At 36.2% G+C, this 15,137-nt stretch overlaps 2 protein-coding genes across 2 annotated transcripts; both read left to right on the forward strand.

The window, feature by feature from the left end:
* The first annotated feature begins 2,398 nt into the window (after positions 1–2,398).
* LOC111285149 (uncharacterized) lies at positions 2,399–5,915 on the forward strand. Its single transcript, XM_089761973.1, has 4 exons — positions 2,399–2,624; positions 2,832–2,933; positions 4,215–4,375; positions 5,559–5,915. Exons 1-4 carry the CDS (start codon positions 2,522–2,524, stop codon positions 5,673–5,675), a joined length of 483 nt encoding a protein of 160 aa, XP_089618099.1. The 5' UTR covers positions 2,399–2,521; the 3' UTR covers positions 5,676–5,915.
* A 1,536-nt stretch (positions 5,916–7,451) lies between these two features.
* Positions 7,452–8,526, forward strand: LOC111285361 (uncharacterized). Its single transcript, XM_089761554.1, has 2 exons — positions 7,452–8,129; positions 8,221–8,526. The coding sequence occupies exons 1-2, from the start codon at positions 7,452–7,454 to the stop codon at positions 8,524–8,526; spliced, it is 984 nt and encodes a 327-aa protein (XP_089617680.1).
* Positions 8,527–15,137: the final 6,611 nt, after the last annotated feature.

Genomic DNA, 15,137 nt, shown 5'->3' on the forward strand with positions numbered 1-15,137 from the left:
AATAGATATTTATTATTATTCGATTTTTTTACGGTAAATTTGAATAATCATAAATGAATAATTAATGAATTTAAATAAAAAATTTATTATTCGTGATAAATTCATATAAAATATGAATAATATTTTTTGAATATTTAATATTTAAATTCATTTACATTTAATACAATAATAATAAATATTTAAATTTGTATCTGAATTCATTTTTCTTTTATATGCATAAAATTAATAAAATTTTATATTTATAAAAAGTTTTGAACTTTAACAAATAATCTTTGTTTGTTATTAATTAAGAGTAAACTTAAATTTTAAATTTAATTCTTGTTTATCTTATATTTTGATAAAAAATTTAAATAAATAAATATTTTAATATTTAAACGAATAATACTTATTTAAACGGATTTAGATTTTGATAATTATATTAAACTTAAATGAATATTTAAATAAATTATAATACAATAAATGGATTTGAATTAAGACATTTAAAAAACAGCAAATATCCATTCTATTATCAATTCTAAATAATGGTATCACATTTTTTAAGGTTTTATTCACTCTTATTGTATTATTTACTTATCAGATACGTAAAAGAATTGTAAACGATAAACTTCAAGAATATAATAAAACTTTTTGCGTTGATGAAATTAATACTTCAAACATTCACTAATGTATTATAAAATTACCAAACTTTTATAAAAAATTTCTGTAGCATAACCTTATAAAAGAAATTTGAATTACTTGGAAAAGGAAGAAGAGTTCTACAAGTTATTTCTAATATATATATATATATATATATATATATATATATATTTTTTTTTTTTTTTTCAAAAAAGACTTATAACATAATTAAGCGGCTACTAAATTTAGACTTTTTTTTAAAAAAAATAAATTTAAAGGTTATCTATTCAGACAAAACTGTTTAGTTTTTTTATCAGACTTAACTATCTAAACACTTAATTAACCTCTATTTAACTTGAAAATTAATTTAAATAAAATAATATTGTACTTATTGCCAAGTAAATATTAATTTATTAATTATATAATTAATGCAAGGCCAACTAAATTTAAAAATGCAAATTTATGGTCCAACCTTACACTTTATCCACTTTAGTCCAATTACATTAAATTTTCGCTCCTCTTAATTTAAATAGCTTTCTTATCTTTTCCTCCCCAAAATTAGGATTACTTCCGGTGTTTCATTTTGAAAATCTCTAACATAACATACTCGTACGTCTCTTTCTACGGTATTTTCATTAGCATTATAATTTTGTAACTGTACTTTTTCCCCCCTTCAGATTTCCATGTTGAAATATTAATGCAGATGACTCAAGGCACTACATTGTTAATATCCACAATGTTGAGGTATCCCCTGATCCAATGATGGTAGGCAGGCCAGCTAGCTTCACCATCTCAGCTTCTATTTCTGCTAGTAATTTTTTTTTTTATTATTCCTGTCTTTACATATCAAATTTCTATGCCAACAACCTTTCAGATGCAAATCCTCTTGTTCAACGTACTGATTTTGGTTTGTAGTACTTGACTTATTAGGAAATGTGGATGGAATCCCAAGGCATTTTCTGGTTCTGATGCTCAATTGGGACCTGTCGTCTTATTTGTATAGGATATTTTTTATCTGCAAAGGACCTCTGTAAGTCTATTTCTATTCTTGACTGTATGATGCTCTATTTATGAGAACACTAATTGAAAGCTCCATCATATTCTCTCTTATTAGTTTTAGAGTGGAAAATCTGAATTCAGTTTTCCAGCTTCTTATATCCTTTTCGACATGATCTAGAGAAGGATGTGAGCCACTTCTGCCTCCCCATGGTATATTTTTGCAGCCATTTGCCCAGCACGGCTGTAATCATTGGTTCCTGTGGCCCGCTCTGTCTTTGATTTTGGCTGTTAGAGCTCTACCTCACGGCTCTGGAAGCTTTTCCGTATGTCTCAGGTCTCAACCTTAAAAATTGTTACATTTATAATGTGGTTTTTTTTTTTTTTTTCCTTTTGTTTTCAAAAACACAAATCAATGATGATAAAAATATCATAACATGAACACGATGTGATTTTCTGAACCAGTACACAACGAGGCTCGGCCTCAATGGAGTGATCCACGGGTTTGGATAAGAGTCCCAGGTGCATAGCAGCCTACCAGGTACAGGCATGGTGGCCGTATACAAGTCGTCTGAAAAAATGCTACTAGTAGAACCTCATATAGCGAAGACTTTCCTGTGTAAGCAAAAATCTGGAGAGACGAGTTATGACGGCCTTAGTTGTGGGACCAAGTGACAACGAAGCTGATGATGACAATTATTCCATGCCAGATAAGATTCTTGGTTTTGGTCTCGTTCCATGGTAAATAATTAAATAAATATTCATGGTCATAATAATGACATAAAGACAAATGAGACTTTGATATAATTTCCTGGTCAATAATAATACAGAGAGCAATTTTTGTTGGGTAATTTCGCAGTTGCGTGCATCCTCAGTCTAAACAAAACAAACCCCTTCAAGCAATCCTGCCATGGGCACAGTATCAGCTCAATTCAAGCTCATCCTTTTGCCCCTTCTATCTATTTCTGTGCTTTTGTTACCTTTCCTTCGGGCCACTGATTTCAAATACTGCGGTCAGTTTTCTTCTTTCTTTCTGCTAGATTATTGTTGGGTTCTTTTCCTTTTCCTGAAATATCTACTCTAAAAGGAGCCGATGTATGTTAATCCATAGAATCTTAATTGCGTTTGAGTTCTTTTCGTTATTCTGTCCTCTTTTTGTGTTAAATTGCTTAATTTTTCTTCTAATATATGCCTGAGTCCCTGCATTGAAATCAATGCAGATAATAAAGGTAATTATGTTGTAAAAGTTGATGGAGTCGATATATCACCCAATCCTGTGGTCAGAGGCCAGCCAGCCACCTTCACGATCTCAGCTTCTACTGGTAACTTTCCTTTCTTGCAATTTTTGAATCATATTTACGGATATGTATGTTTTAGGATGTGTTTAGTACTCAGAATCATAAATTAAAGATAAGAAAGTTCTTTCCTATGTTGTGTGTAAGATTAAAAGTATGTTAGGATAATTTTTATCTCTTGTCATGTTTGTTCGTAGATATGATCAAAAGATAGGCCTTTGATAAGGTGGAGTTTAAACATGCAGAAAAAGAATAGCACTTCATTTAGACGTTAAATTAATAAGAAGCTAATAAAATTACTTCATATTTGACTAAGACTCAATTGAATTCAGTTTAGATGCTTAAATTTGCTGGCCGAGCACCCTGTAGAGAAACGGGAATAACTGGCTGGAAGGGTTAATTTTCTAGCTTTTGATGTACCAAACCCATCATCAGGGATTTCTAAAGGTAGTTTTTGAGTCTAAGGACTTTATATTGATGGAACTGGAGTTGTTTTACGAAAGAAATATTGATAGTTTAATGGTCTGGATAAGCATGTAACTGCTTGGTAAAACTCTATACATAAGCATGTAACTTCTTCCCATTAATAATAATAAAAAAGGTTTATTACAATTTCAGCACATATTATGTCCGCTTTAGGATGGTTTGGAACAATCCTAAACCTAGATATGAAGTCTTGGGGACATTAAGCATGAAGCCTGAAGAAATCTAGGTTTATAGCACTGACTTCATCTTCTTATTTCTTGTTTTCTTTAATTAAGAATCAACCTTCAATCCTCCATACAAAATGTTATTTAATTCACAGCAAACTCAACCATAAAACCCCTAAATAATGTTCTTAGTAGTGTTCATAGTACCAGCACGACCCCTAAACCCTTATCATGAATGCTTTGAAACCCTCATCCCGTTATAATCCATTATTGTATCATGAAAGCTAATTCTTCCTAGCGTTCTTTCTGATTTCCGATACCTATGTCAGTATCCAATTTCTCTGGTAAATACATTTCTAATCTTGGTGGATTTTGCTCTTGCCTATAAAGTTCATTTCTAATTGCTGAAATGGTGCTTTGTTTTGATGGTAAAACCACTTCTTCAAAATCTTTAGCTTTTAAAGAAAAATATTTATTTTGGATTTAATAGCTTAAACGGAAATTCTTGGCATCCAGAAACACTTTGGTCTGTGTCACCAAATGCCTTTATTTATGTGGTACACATTGGTATATGTATCTGAGGATATTTTTTTTTAATTTTCACGTCCATGATTCACAGAGATAGTCTTGTTTGGTATTTCATGAGTTTGTTTTGCAGGTCAAGCTATCTCTGGAGGCAAAGCAGTGATTGATGTTTCCTACTTTGGGATACATATCCATAAAGAAACTCATGAACTTTGTGAGGAAACATCCTGCCCTATAGCAGTTGGCAACTTTGTACTCTCTCACAATGAAGTTTTACCAGGATTTACTCCACCAGTAAGTTCCACTTAACTGGGATACTTTTTATTTTTGAAACTATTTTCAGGATTATACCACTTGCGAGGTGCCCTTATAAATTGACTTGAAGTTTGAGACGTTTGACTAACCTATTCTCTGATATATTCAGTTGAAGAAAGCACTGCTTGTTTGCAATGCTTCATGTTTGATCTAGTATCTCACATTTCTAAGTTCTCAATTTAATCTTTATATCATAGTGTTTAATGTTGTTTCTATCTTTTATAAAATGAAACATTCACTCTGCTTTTGAGAAAAAAAGATAGAAAATGATGAAGAAAGCATCTGTTCTTTGGTTCTCACTCGATGTTTAAGGCAGAATACAAAGCGGTGTGTGAATTTATTTTTATTAGTAACTCATTATCCTCAAGTCTTGTGCAGGCACGGTAAGAAATCTCATAGACACCATTCTTTGGCCTATGTGTCTGCACAAGATTTCTTGCTGTGCCTGCGCGAGACTTCGTAAATTGTCATTCTTCTGTAGGCAATTAAAAGTAGAACTCCGATGGTTTTGTTCAAACCAAGGACCTTTTCTGAGGCACAAGCTGATGCCTTATACTCACAGACCAAGTCCATTGCTCACTGCAGTCATGAGTAGACTCTTTCAGTTTTCTCAGTTTTTCATTCTCTCTCGTGGGTTTTTATTCATCTTCTATTCCCTGTCCTCTCGTATCTTCCTTTTTCTTGTCTTCAGCTAACTTGTTTGCTTTCATTCTATTGATGGATTTTTTTTTAATTGTTTCTTCTTTACAACTTGGTTTGACTTGGGATTGTTGTAAGATTTTGGAATTTAATCATTTTGATAATTTATTTTTCTATCCTCATAGTTCTTCATATGTCCTGAAAGTGTTATGTGGAATATACTCCATTTGGTTGCATAATATATTTCAACCAATCTGGTTCTTAACTGTCAGAGTGTCAGTAGAGATCAGAATCCAGAGGTTATTCTTTCTTCTTAGCACATAGGTACAAGCTCCATCTAGCTGCTTTTGTGGTTGAATGCCTGAAGAACTCAGGTGGGAAGCACGATGGGAAGTGAAAGCGGATGCTCTGGTTTCGAACTGTAGAACTCTGATTTGAGTTTTTGTAGGCTTCATTCGCTAACCAGTTACATGACCTTTGACATAAAGGCAATTAGCTGATTATTTTTGTGTGGATTTTGCAGGGTTCCTACACGCTTAAGATGACATTATCGAGCAAGGAAATTGCACAGTTAACTTGCATTTCCTTCAATTTCAAAATCGGTCTTGGTGCTTCTGGATCTTCAGTCTCTGATAGCTGAGCCACCAAGTACATGGCTATATAACTCTCTGTAGTCGGGGGTGTTTTCTTATTTCATGGAGACAGATCTCAAAATCTACTATCTTTGTACCTTTATTCTACTAATAACTAGGCTATGATATTATCTATATAAGATCATTCCTGCATGTACCGAATCGCATTTACAACTCAGATATTGAATTAGTGTAAGATAGTCCATGAGACAACAATGTTTATATAGAAGTCAATTTAATCTGCTGAATCATGCTGAGTTAACATGGTAATTACCATCATTTCAAAATTAGTTTAGTATCCTTGTTTTTTTATGGCACTCTGCCGTTGAACTTTCCATTGATCGACAAAACATGCCATTGTGAGTGTTCAGACCCTGATTCCGAATAAAATGTCTAGCTTAGTCGTACTACAAATACAAGATGAAAACATCACACTTTAGTAGTTGGTTACTACTGTTGTTATCTTTGCAGTAGCAGTATTTCTCACTGACATATCTTTGCGAATAAAACCGGCAAAAATTACTGTAATACTAACTGTAAATGTTAATGCTATTGTAAGATTTAGAAATTTTCAGCTGTTAACTTGGCATGCTTTAAGCTTCTTTCTCTGCAACGAGTAATTTTACTTTTGAGGATTGGCTCTCCTTCAGACTCTAAACGTCAGCATTACTGACATTCACACTGGCCAACATCTACCTTACAGTCAAATCACCTGACTAGCCGGTTTAAATGGAGGTTAAGCCTGTGCTTTTTTTTCAGTCTTCCCCTTATTTTCCTCAAGCCTTATTGTTAAACTATGCTATTCACGTAACCTCAATTGCGAAGTTGTGTAGTACGAGTAATGATCACTTCTATGTACCTTATTTGTTCCTTTAGTCACTTTTCACCTTTTTATATCATAGGGTTTGCTTATCTAACTTCCTTAGGATTATCAAATGCTTAGAATGAAATGTTTTGAAGATTCCAATCAGCTAAGTCGTTTCATCAGTACATAATAATATTTTAAAAAAAAAATTGGTGGTCATTGGCATTGAAGACTAAGTTCTGGACCTCTGGTGCAGTGGGATGCATCAAATGTATCTTGCTTTTACTAAGGTTTAGTCCCTGAATTGTCCGTATTAGAGATGATTTTGTTCTATTTTTCTTGACTCTTAGCCCGTGAGATTAAACTCATTTTATGAATAATGCTTGATAAATAGAGGAAAGAATATAAATCTAACTGATGTTTGCTTCTGTAAGTCTTTGAGTTTCTTTGCTTTGCACTCTGTATTTGTTTTATGTTGTTTATGAAATCGCTTGCTCCATTTACAAAAAGAAAAAAACAAATTAGACACAGCTTATAAGAAAATATAGTTTAATGGATAAAATAAATTCCAGTTTACAAATAATTTTCTGCAAATATAAATACAATTTAAACGATGGTTGAAGTCACTGTTTCGAATGATGCTGTGAAATTTCATTACTGGCTTTGTTCTTGGAGAATTTTGGCAGCTAATGAAGTCACATCTTAACAATGAATATTTAATTCCTTAAAAAACACTGCGTTTTACCCGTTCAACACATATCTACTTGTGTAGTACTGAATTGTAAAAGGTTTGCATTGTACCTTCCACCATGATTTGTCTATAATAACACTTATCCACAACGGAAAATTCGAGAATTTACATAGGGAAGTTTCCTACAATCTTCTTATCGATCTGTCTATAAATGCATTCAAGTATATGCGTGTTGAAAACCAAATGCAATTTTGTGTGTCATTAGTTGAGTTCTGTTAAGGGGGCCTAATGCGGATTTTCCCAGAAAGTAGGCGTAAACTGTGGAATGATTGGGAGCTACGTTTCTTGGTGCCACTCAGTCTTTCCTTGCAAATTATCCTCATTGTGTTTGGTAATAGGAGAAAATATATAGCAAGAAACTGGATCAGATTTATTCTTTGGTTGGCCTACTTATCAGCTGACTATGTTGCAACTGTCTCACTTGGCATCCTTGCCAGTAATCAGGGTGATTTAGATGATGGTTCCCTTGAAAATGCTATAATGTCGGCTTGGGCACCATTTCGTATCTTGCACCTTGGGGGCCCTGACACCATAACTACATATTCCTTGGAAGACAACGAGTTATGGCTTAGGCACTTTCTTGGTCTTGTTGCCCAAGTTGGGGTGGCATTTTATGTCTTTGTAAGATCCTTGACACCAATGAAGCTCAACTTCATATCTAGTCCAATGTTTATTGCTGGAAATGTCAAGTTTGGCGAAAGGACTTGGGCTCTCACGTGTGCAATCAGTCAGCACTTCAGGGAGTCACTTCTCCCACTCCCAGAGCCAGGTCCCAACTATGCCAAATATATGGAGGAATACAAGTTGAAGGAAAGGGAAGGATTTAAGTTATCGTGTACTGCAATGCAAGCATTTACAATTGTCCCACATACCAACACTTTTCAGGGAGGTAACCTCGTTCTGGATGTTACCATTTTGATTGCTGCTTATGATTTTTTTCAACACATATAAGAGGCTATTTGCTGATCTTATTCTCAGCTTTCATGATCTTGAAAAGAGCAAGTCCTACTTTCAGAGGTATCCTTGCAAAGAGGCTTTCAAAGTGATTGAAGTTGAGCTTGGATTTGTATATGATGAACTCTACAAAAAGGCAAGAATAGTTTACTCCAAGTGGGGTCTGTTTCTTCGCGCCGTGAGTTTATCTTCTTCCATTATTGCCTTAGCAACTTTCAGCATGATTGACAGGCAGGGATTTAAAACTTTTGACATGTGTATAACATTTTTGTTGCTCATTGGATCTATTTTCCTTGAGATTTATGCAATCCTTGTGCTGCTTTCACGGACTGGGCAATGCTTTGGCTGAGCAAACGAGAGAAATTTCCAGTGAATCAGATTTATAAAGCCATATCTTCTTTCAAATTTATAACTAGCATGAACAGATGTGTTGCGCCTGAAGCAATAATCACAACAATACAGAAGCAATAGACAACAATCAATAATCAAATGCGCAGGAAAAATAAAGCACACCAAGATTTACGTGAAAAACCCTCCAGTGTAGAGAGAAAAAAAACCACGGGCCACCAGAAAAATCTTCACTATCAAATAATAGTTATACAAAGTTCTTCTCTAGCTAAAACTAGAGCTAATCAACAACTAGAGAAACAATTGGAGAAATCTCACCAAATAAGTGACTCAACAAATACACCCTGGATTTGTTCCTAGAGAGCTTCAAACCCGATCTTCACCGTTCAGAATGTATAACTCTGAATCATAAACCTCCTGACAAGGTTCCAACTCAATCGGACCACGGATCGACTTCCGTTTAACCAACTCTCCCTTCTCCTTTTTCTCTCTCTGCTTTTCCTGGCTTTTCTTCTTTCTCTGCTTGGTTGTCGACACACACATAAAACAACCCCACCTCTTTTTTATTAAGTAGCTAGGGCTCTGTGTAAAATAAAAGATCAAGGCCCATGGCCTTTACTTGGTCCAAAACCACTTACATGGGACTGGACCCCATTTTCCTAACAATCTCCCCCTCCAGCCCCATTAGGAGGAGATTCATCACCATAGCAGTTTCATTTGGAACTTACCTTGGCCAGGGAACTCATTCCGGCCAAGTTACTGCAAAGCTCAAGCTTTTCCCTCGAAAGTATCTTAGTCAACATATCTGCCACATTTTTATCAGTATGGACTTTCTTCAATAGCATCTGCTGTTCTTCAATCACTGAACGTAACCAATGATATCTAACATCAATGTGCTTTGTTCTAGCATGGTACATGGTATTCTTACTCAAATCTAAAGCACTCTGGCTATCACAAAATACCACATACTCTTTCTGATTCAACCCTAATTCAAGAAGAAAACGTTTCATCCAAAGCATTTCTTTACATGCTTCAGTTGCTGCAATATACTCAGCCTCTGTAGTTGACAAAGCAACACACTTCTGCAACTTAGACTGCCAAGATACAGCTCCTCTTGCAAAAGTGAACAAATACCCTGAAGTAGATTTCCTACCATCAAGATCGCCTGCCATGTCAGCATCAGTAAACCCTTCTAGAACTGGTTGTGAAACTCCATAAGTCAAGCACATTTTTGAGGTACCCCTCAAATATCTAAAAATCCATTTCACTGCTTCCCAGTGAACCTTTCCTGGATTAGAAAGAAATCTGCTCACTACACCAACTGCATGAGCAATGTCAGGCCTTGTACAAACCATAAGATACATTAAAGAACCGACTGCAGAAGAATAAGGAATACTAGACATAGCTAGTTGCTCTTCCTTAGACACTGGACAAGATTTCTTACTTAGGTGAAAATGGTTGGCAAGTGAACTACTAACTGATTTAGCATGTTGCATGTTGAATCTACCAAGCACTCGTTCAACATACTTTTCCTGTGACAACCACAGCTTTCCAGCTCTCCTATCCCGGATAATGTCCATACCAAGAATCTGCTTTGCTGGACCTAAATCTTTCATATCAAAAGACTTAGACAATTGTTCTTTCAACCTGTAAATCATACTAGCATCTTGTCCTACAATCAACATATCATCAACATATAATAATAGGATAATGAAGTTACTATTAGGGAATTGTTTAATATACACACAAGAATTCGCTGCTGTTCTTTTATAGCTATGACTCACCATAAAAGAATCAAACTTTTTGTACCACTGTCGCGGAGCTTGTTTCAAGCCATACAAGCTTTTCTTCAATTTGCAAACTAAGTGCTCTTTCCCTTTCACTTCAAAACCCTCAGGCTGATTCATATAAATATCCTCCTGCAAATCACCATGCAAAAATGCAGTTTTAACATCAAGTTGCTCAAGCTCAAGATTCAAACTAGCTGCCAATCCCAGTACCACTCGAATAGAACTCATTTTTACAACTGGAGCAAAAATCTCATCAAAATCGATGCTTGGTTTCTGAGAAAAACCTTTTACCATCAATCGAGCTTTATACCTCACTAGTTTGTCACCATCCTTTTTCAACTTGAACACCCATTTATTCTTTAATGACCTCTTCCCTGTTGGAAGTTTAACAAGATCATAAGTACCATTCTTTCGCAATGACTCCATCTCTTCTTTCATTGCTTTTAACCAGTGCTCTCTATCCGGAGTAACCTGCACATCTTGAAAGCTTTCTGGCTCCCCTTCACTGGTAACTAAAATAAAATTTAAACTTGGATACCTGGTAGATGGCCTGCGCTTTCTAGTAGATCTCCTAGGCTGAGACTCTACATCACTTGATGCCGAAGGTAGCTCCCCCTGCTCAACACTCTCAGGTAGAGAGGATTGCTCCCCCTGCTCAAAACTAATAGCATCTGGCTTATCACCAACTGTAGCTGGCTCATCCATATCCCCAAGTTCTGTTTCTGGCTCATTTTCACCATCTGTGGCTCTTTCCTGTGAAATCTCTGTCGGTGTTGAAACATCACACTCAACAGTAACTCGTGAAGTCTTCTCATTTTTCTCAAGGTCTGCTATGGTTTCTTTTTCATGAAAGACCACATCTCTGCTTCTGACTGTCTTTCTCTTTACTGGATCCCATACCCTGTAGCCAAATTCCTCATCACCATATCCTACAAACACACACTGTGTAGCTTTACTGTCAAGCTTTGATCTCTGCTCTTTCGGCACATGCATGAATGCTTTACACCCAAAAATTTTCAAGTGAGAGTATGAAGCATCTTTTCCTGTCCACACTCTTTCTGGAATGTCAAAGCCCAAAGGAACTGATGGTGACCTGTTAAGTAAATAACAAGCTGTGTTGACTGCTTCACCCCAGAATGGCTTTGGTAATTTTGCCATCCTCAACATACATCTAACTTTTTCCACAATGGTGCGATTCATTCTTTCAGCTATACCATTATGCTGCGGTGTTCCAGGTTCTGTCCTCTCATGCCTGATCCCATGCTTTGAGCAATACTCTTCAAAGCTTTTAGATGTGTATTCCCCACCATTATCAGTTCGAATACACTTCAAGGGTAACCCTGTCATCCTTTCAACCATGGCATGAAATTTTTAAAAATACTGTAGTACCTGACTTTTATATTTCAACATATACACCCAAGTCTTATGTGAAGCATCATCAATAAAAGTAACAAAATATCTGCTACCACCTAATGACTCAACCTCAATGGGACCACATACGTCAGAATAAATTAATTCCAATCTATTTTCTTTTCTCTGAGAACTTTTACGAAAAGAAACTCTATGATGCTTACCAAACAAACAATAATCACATGAATCGAGATACATACCTTTGGTCAAGGGAATGAGAGAGTGCCTTGCCAAAACCTGTAACCCTTTTTCACTCATGTGTGCCAGCCTCCTGTGCCACAAGTTTGCTGAAGCATCATTTTCAACGGTATTTACCTGGTTACCGTTCAATTGCATCCATGTCTTATACATTGTGCAGCATAGTTTTTCCCTTGCAACTACCATAGATCCTTTGAGAAGCTTTCACTGTCCATTCTTTTGTCGGCTTTCATATCCCTCCTTATCAAGGACATTAATAGCAAGCAAGTTCATTCTCATATCTGGAATGTGTCTGACATCCCTTAAAGTCAACATGCAGCCTGTACTAGTTTGTACACTAATATCACCAATCCCAACAATCTGCGACACACTCTTGTTTCCCATCTTGGTACAACCAAAGTCTCCTGCTTTGTAAGTTGTAAACAACTCTCTCTTAGGAACACAATGATATGCCGCTCCTGTGTCAACTATCCACTCAATGCCGGGATCACTAACATGATTACAATCACCATGTGTACAAATCAAAGTAACTAAATCACTATCTGAATTCACTGCTGCAACATTGCCATCATCTGAACTCTTGCCTTTCTCATCTTTTCGCTCTTGCTTCAAGATTCTACAATTTCGTTTTATATGACCCGCCTTACCACAATGAAAACACTTCACTTTACCTTTAGATTTGGATCTATGTTTAGACTTACCACGGCCTTTTGAGTCCTGACCTCTGTCGATGTTTCTACCCCTGTTCTCTGTGACCAGAGCTTGATTCCCAGGGTCTACATCTTTTCGCCTCGCTTCTTCATTAAGCATACTGTCCTTTACCATCTCCAATGTCACCTTATAATCAGGAGCTGAATTAAGAACAGTCACAACTAGAGTATTCCAGCTGTCTGGCAATGAACCCAAAAGAAATAATGCCTTCATTTCATCATCCATTTTAAGCTCCATAGTAGTCATCCGATTAAATATATCTTAAAAATCACTCAAGTGCTCTGTAACAGATCGTCCATCCCTGTACTGTAAAGTTGCAATCTTTTAAACAAGCATAACTTTATTCATACCTGTTTTTCTCTCATACAATGCTGCCAATTTTTCCCAAACAATGTGAGCATTTGACTCTTACGCTACATGATGGAACACGCTGATATCAACCCATTTTCTGATTGTAGCCAGCGTCTTTCTACCTAGCTTCTTTCAGCTTTCATCTTTCATATCTGCTGGTTTAGCCGAATCACCCAATACTGGCTCATACAAATCTTTACAGTATAGATGATCCTCCATCATAGGCTTCCAAATTGAGTAATTCGATGCTGTCAATTTTATCATGGAACCTGTATCACCCTCCATGATCTCAAACAGAATTTACTTCTATCCTGGGATGCTTCTGTATCGATGTTTCAAAATAACCCTCGCTCTGATACCACTTGTTGCGCCTGAAGCAATAATCACAACAATACAGAAGCAATAGACAACAATCAATAATCAAATGCGCAGGAAAAATAAAGCACACCAAGATTTACGTGGAAAACCCTCCAGTGTAGAGGGAAAAAAAATCACGGGCCACCAGAAAAATCTTCACTATCAAATAATAGTTATACAAAGTTCTTCTCTAGCTAAAACTAGAGCTAATCAACAACTAGAGAAACAATTGGAGAAATCTCACCAAATAAGTGACTCAACAAATACACCCTGGATTTGTTCCTAGAGAGCTTCAAACCCGATCTTCACCGTTCAGAATGTATAACTCTGAATCATAAACCTCCTGACAAGGTTTCAACTCAATCGGACCACGGATCGACTTCCGTTTAACCAACTCTCCCTTCTCCTTTTTCTCTCTCTGCTTTTCCTGACTTTTCTTCTTTCTCTGCTTGGTTGTCGACACACACACAAAACAACCCCACCTCTTTTTTATTAAGTAGCTAGGGCTCTGTGTAAAATAAAAGATCAAGGCCCATGGCCTTTACTTGGTCCAAAACCACTTACATGGGACTGGACCCCATTTTCTTAACAAGATGGTCAAATTACATGGAACAGTATACTTTGGTTCTTGCTTCAAAGGCGAACCTGTTGATTGCCATGGAGTCCAAAGGCGTGGCTGGATTCACAAACATGTTCATGGCAATGAAACTTCAGTGGATGTATCTCGTCTTAAAGAATATGTTTTCCAACAGCTCGTAGAGAAATCAAAGGTTGCCTCAAACTTTTCAATTTGTAGGCAATTATGTGGTTGCAGGGGTGAGCATGTCCTTGGAGAGAAAAAGTGTCTAGATAAACTTGGCTGGAGCATTGAAGTCGAATTTGATCATAGCATTCTTTTATGGCATATTGCTACAAGTCTCTTCTATTGTTATGATCAGAAAAGGAATCCAAATTCTATTCTTGATTCAAGATGTATAGTTAGCAAGTCAATACCAGAGTACTTGTTGTACATTCTTGTGAGGCGACCTTCTATGATGCCTAATGGCATTGGGCAGATCAGGTTTCAAGATACAATTTGTGAGGCAGTAGAATTCATTCAAGAAAGAGAATTTATAACAAATGCCTCCCTGGCTTGTGACAAGCAACTTCAAGTGGACACTCGAAGTGAACCTGCAATTGTCAAAGGAGACAGGAGCAAATCCGTGCTATTTGATGCATGCAGACAAGCCAAAGCGTTGCAGTCATTGGAAGAAAAGAGGCAGTGGAACACCGAAGAGAAGTGGGATTTAGTAAGTCGTGTATGGGTGGAGATGCTAGCATATGCTGCCAGTCAATGTAGGTTGAATCAGCATGCTCAGCAACTTAGACGAGGTGGAGAGCTGCTCACTCATGTCTGGCTATTAATGGCACATCTTGACTTGACAAAACAATTCCAGATTTCACAAGGTCATATAAGAGCTAAATTAGTAGGGCCAAAGTAAATTACCGAGACTGAGAGAACTGAAAGGTCTACCTTAATGAATTATAAATAAATCTTTTGTCAGCTCCTCTGTTGTTGTTGCTGCTGCTGAAATAGACTGTAAATTAAAATTACTTACCTATGTTTCTTCTTTCTGTCATGATCAAAATATAGTAATTGGTAGTGGTGCAGGCCAACAGTTACTATCAAGTATGTTAATTGCAATGGCATTTATACGGAAGTTATTAAGGAGCTTGTGTAATGCTGTGTGTGTAATATACAAGTAAATTAAATGCATATTTTCATAAAACAGTTAAAATACTTAGGTACACTCTT

Source organism: Durio zibethinus, chromosome 6 (assembly GCF_047325235.1).
Source record: "Durio zibethinus cultivar Kanyao isolate XHJ-2024 chromosome 6, ASM4732523v1, whole genome shotgun sequence".
Lineage (NCBI taxonomy): Eukaryota > Viridiplantae > Streptophyta > Magnoliopsida > Malvales > Malvaceae > Durio > Durio zibethinus.

Bases quoted from the DNA above. Each gene is read 5' to 3' on its own strand.
- LOC111285149 (XM_089761973.1), top strand. From the start codon at position 2,522: ATGGGCACAGTATCAGCTCAATTCAAGCTCATCCTTTTGCCCCTTCTA. The intron at 2,625-2,831 runs GTCAGTTTTCTT...AAATCAATGCAG, and splicing joins CACTGATTTCAAATACTGCG to ATAATAAAGGTAATTATGTT. The intron at 2,934-4,214 runs GTAACTTTCCTT...TTTGTTTTGCAG, and splicing joins CACGATCTCAGCTTCTACTG to GTCAAGCTATCTCTGGAGGC.
- LOC111285361 (XM_089761554.1), top strand. From the start codon at position 7,452: ATGCGGATTTTCCCAGAAAGTAGGCGTAAACTGTGGAATGATTGGGAG. The intron at 8,130-8,220 runs GTTACCATTTTG...GATCTTGAAAAG, and splicing joins GAGGTAACCTCGTTCTGGAT to AGCAAGTCCTACTTTCAGAG.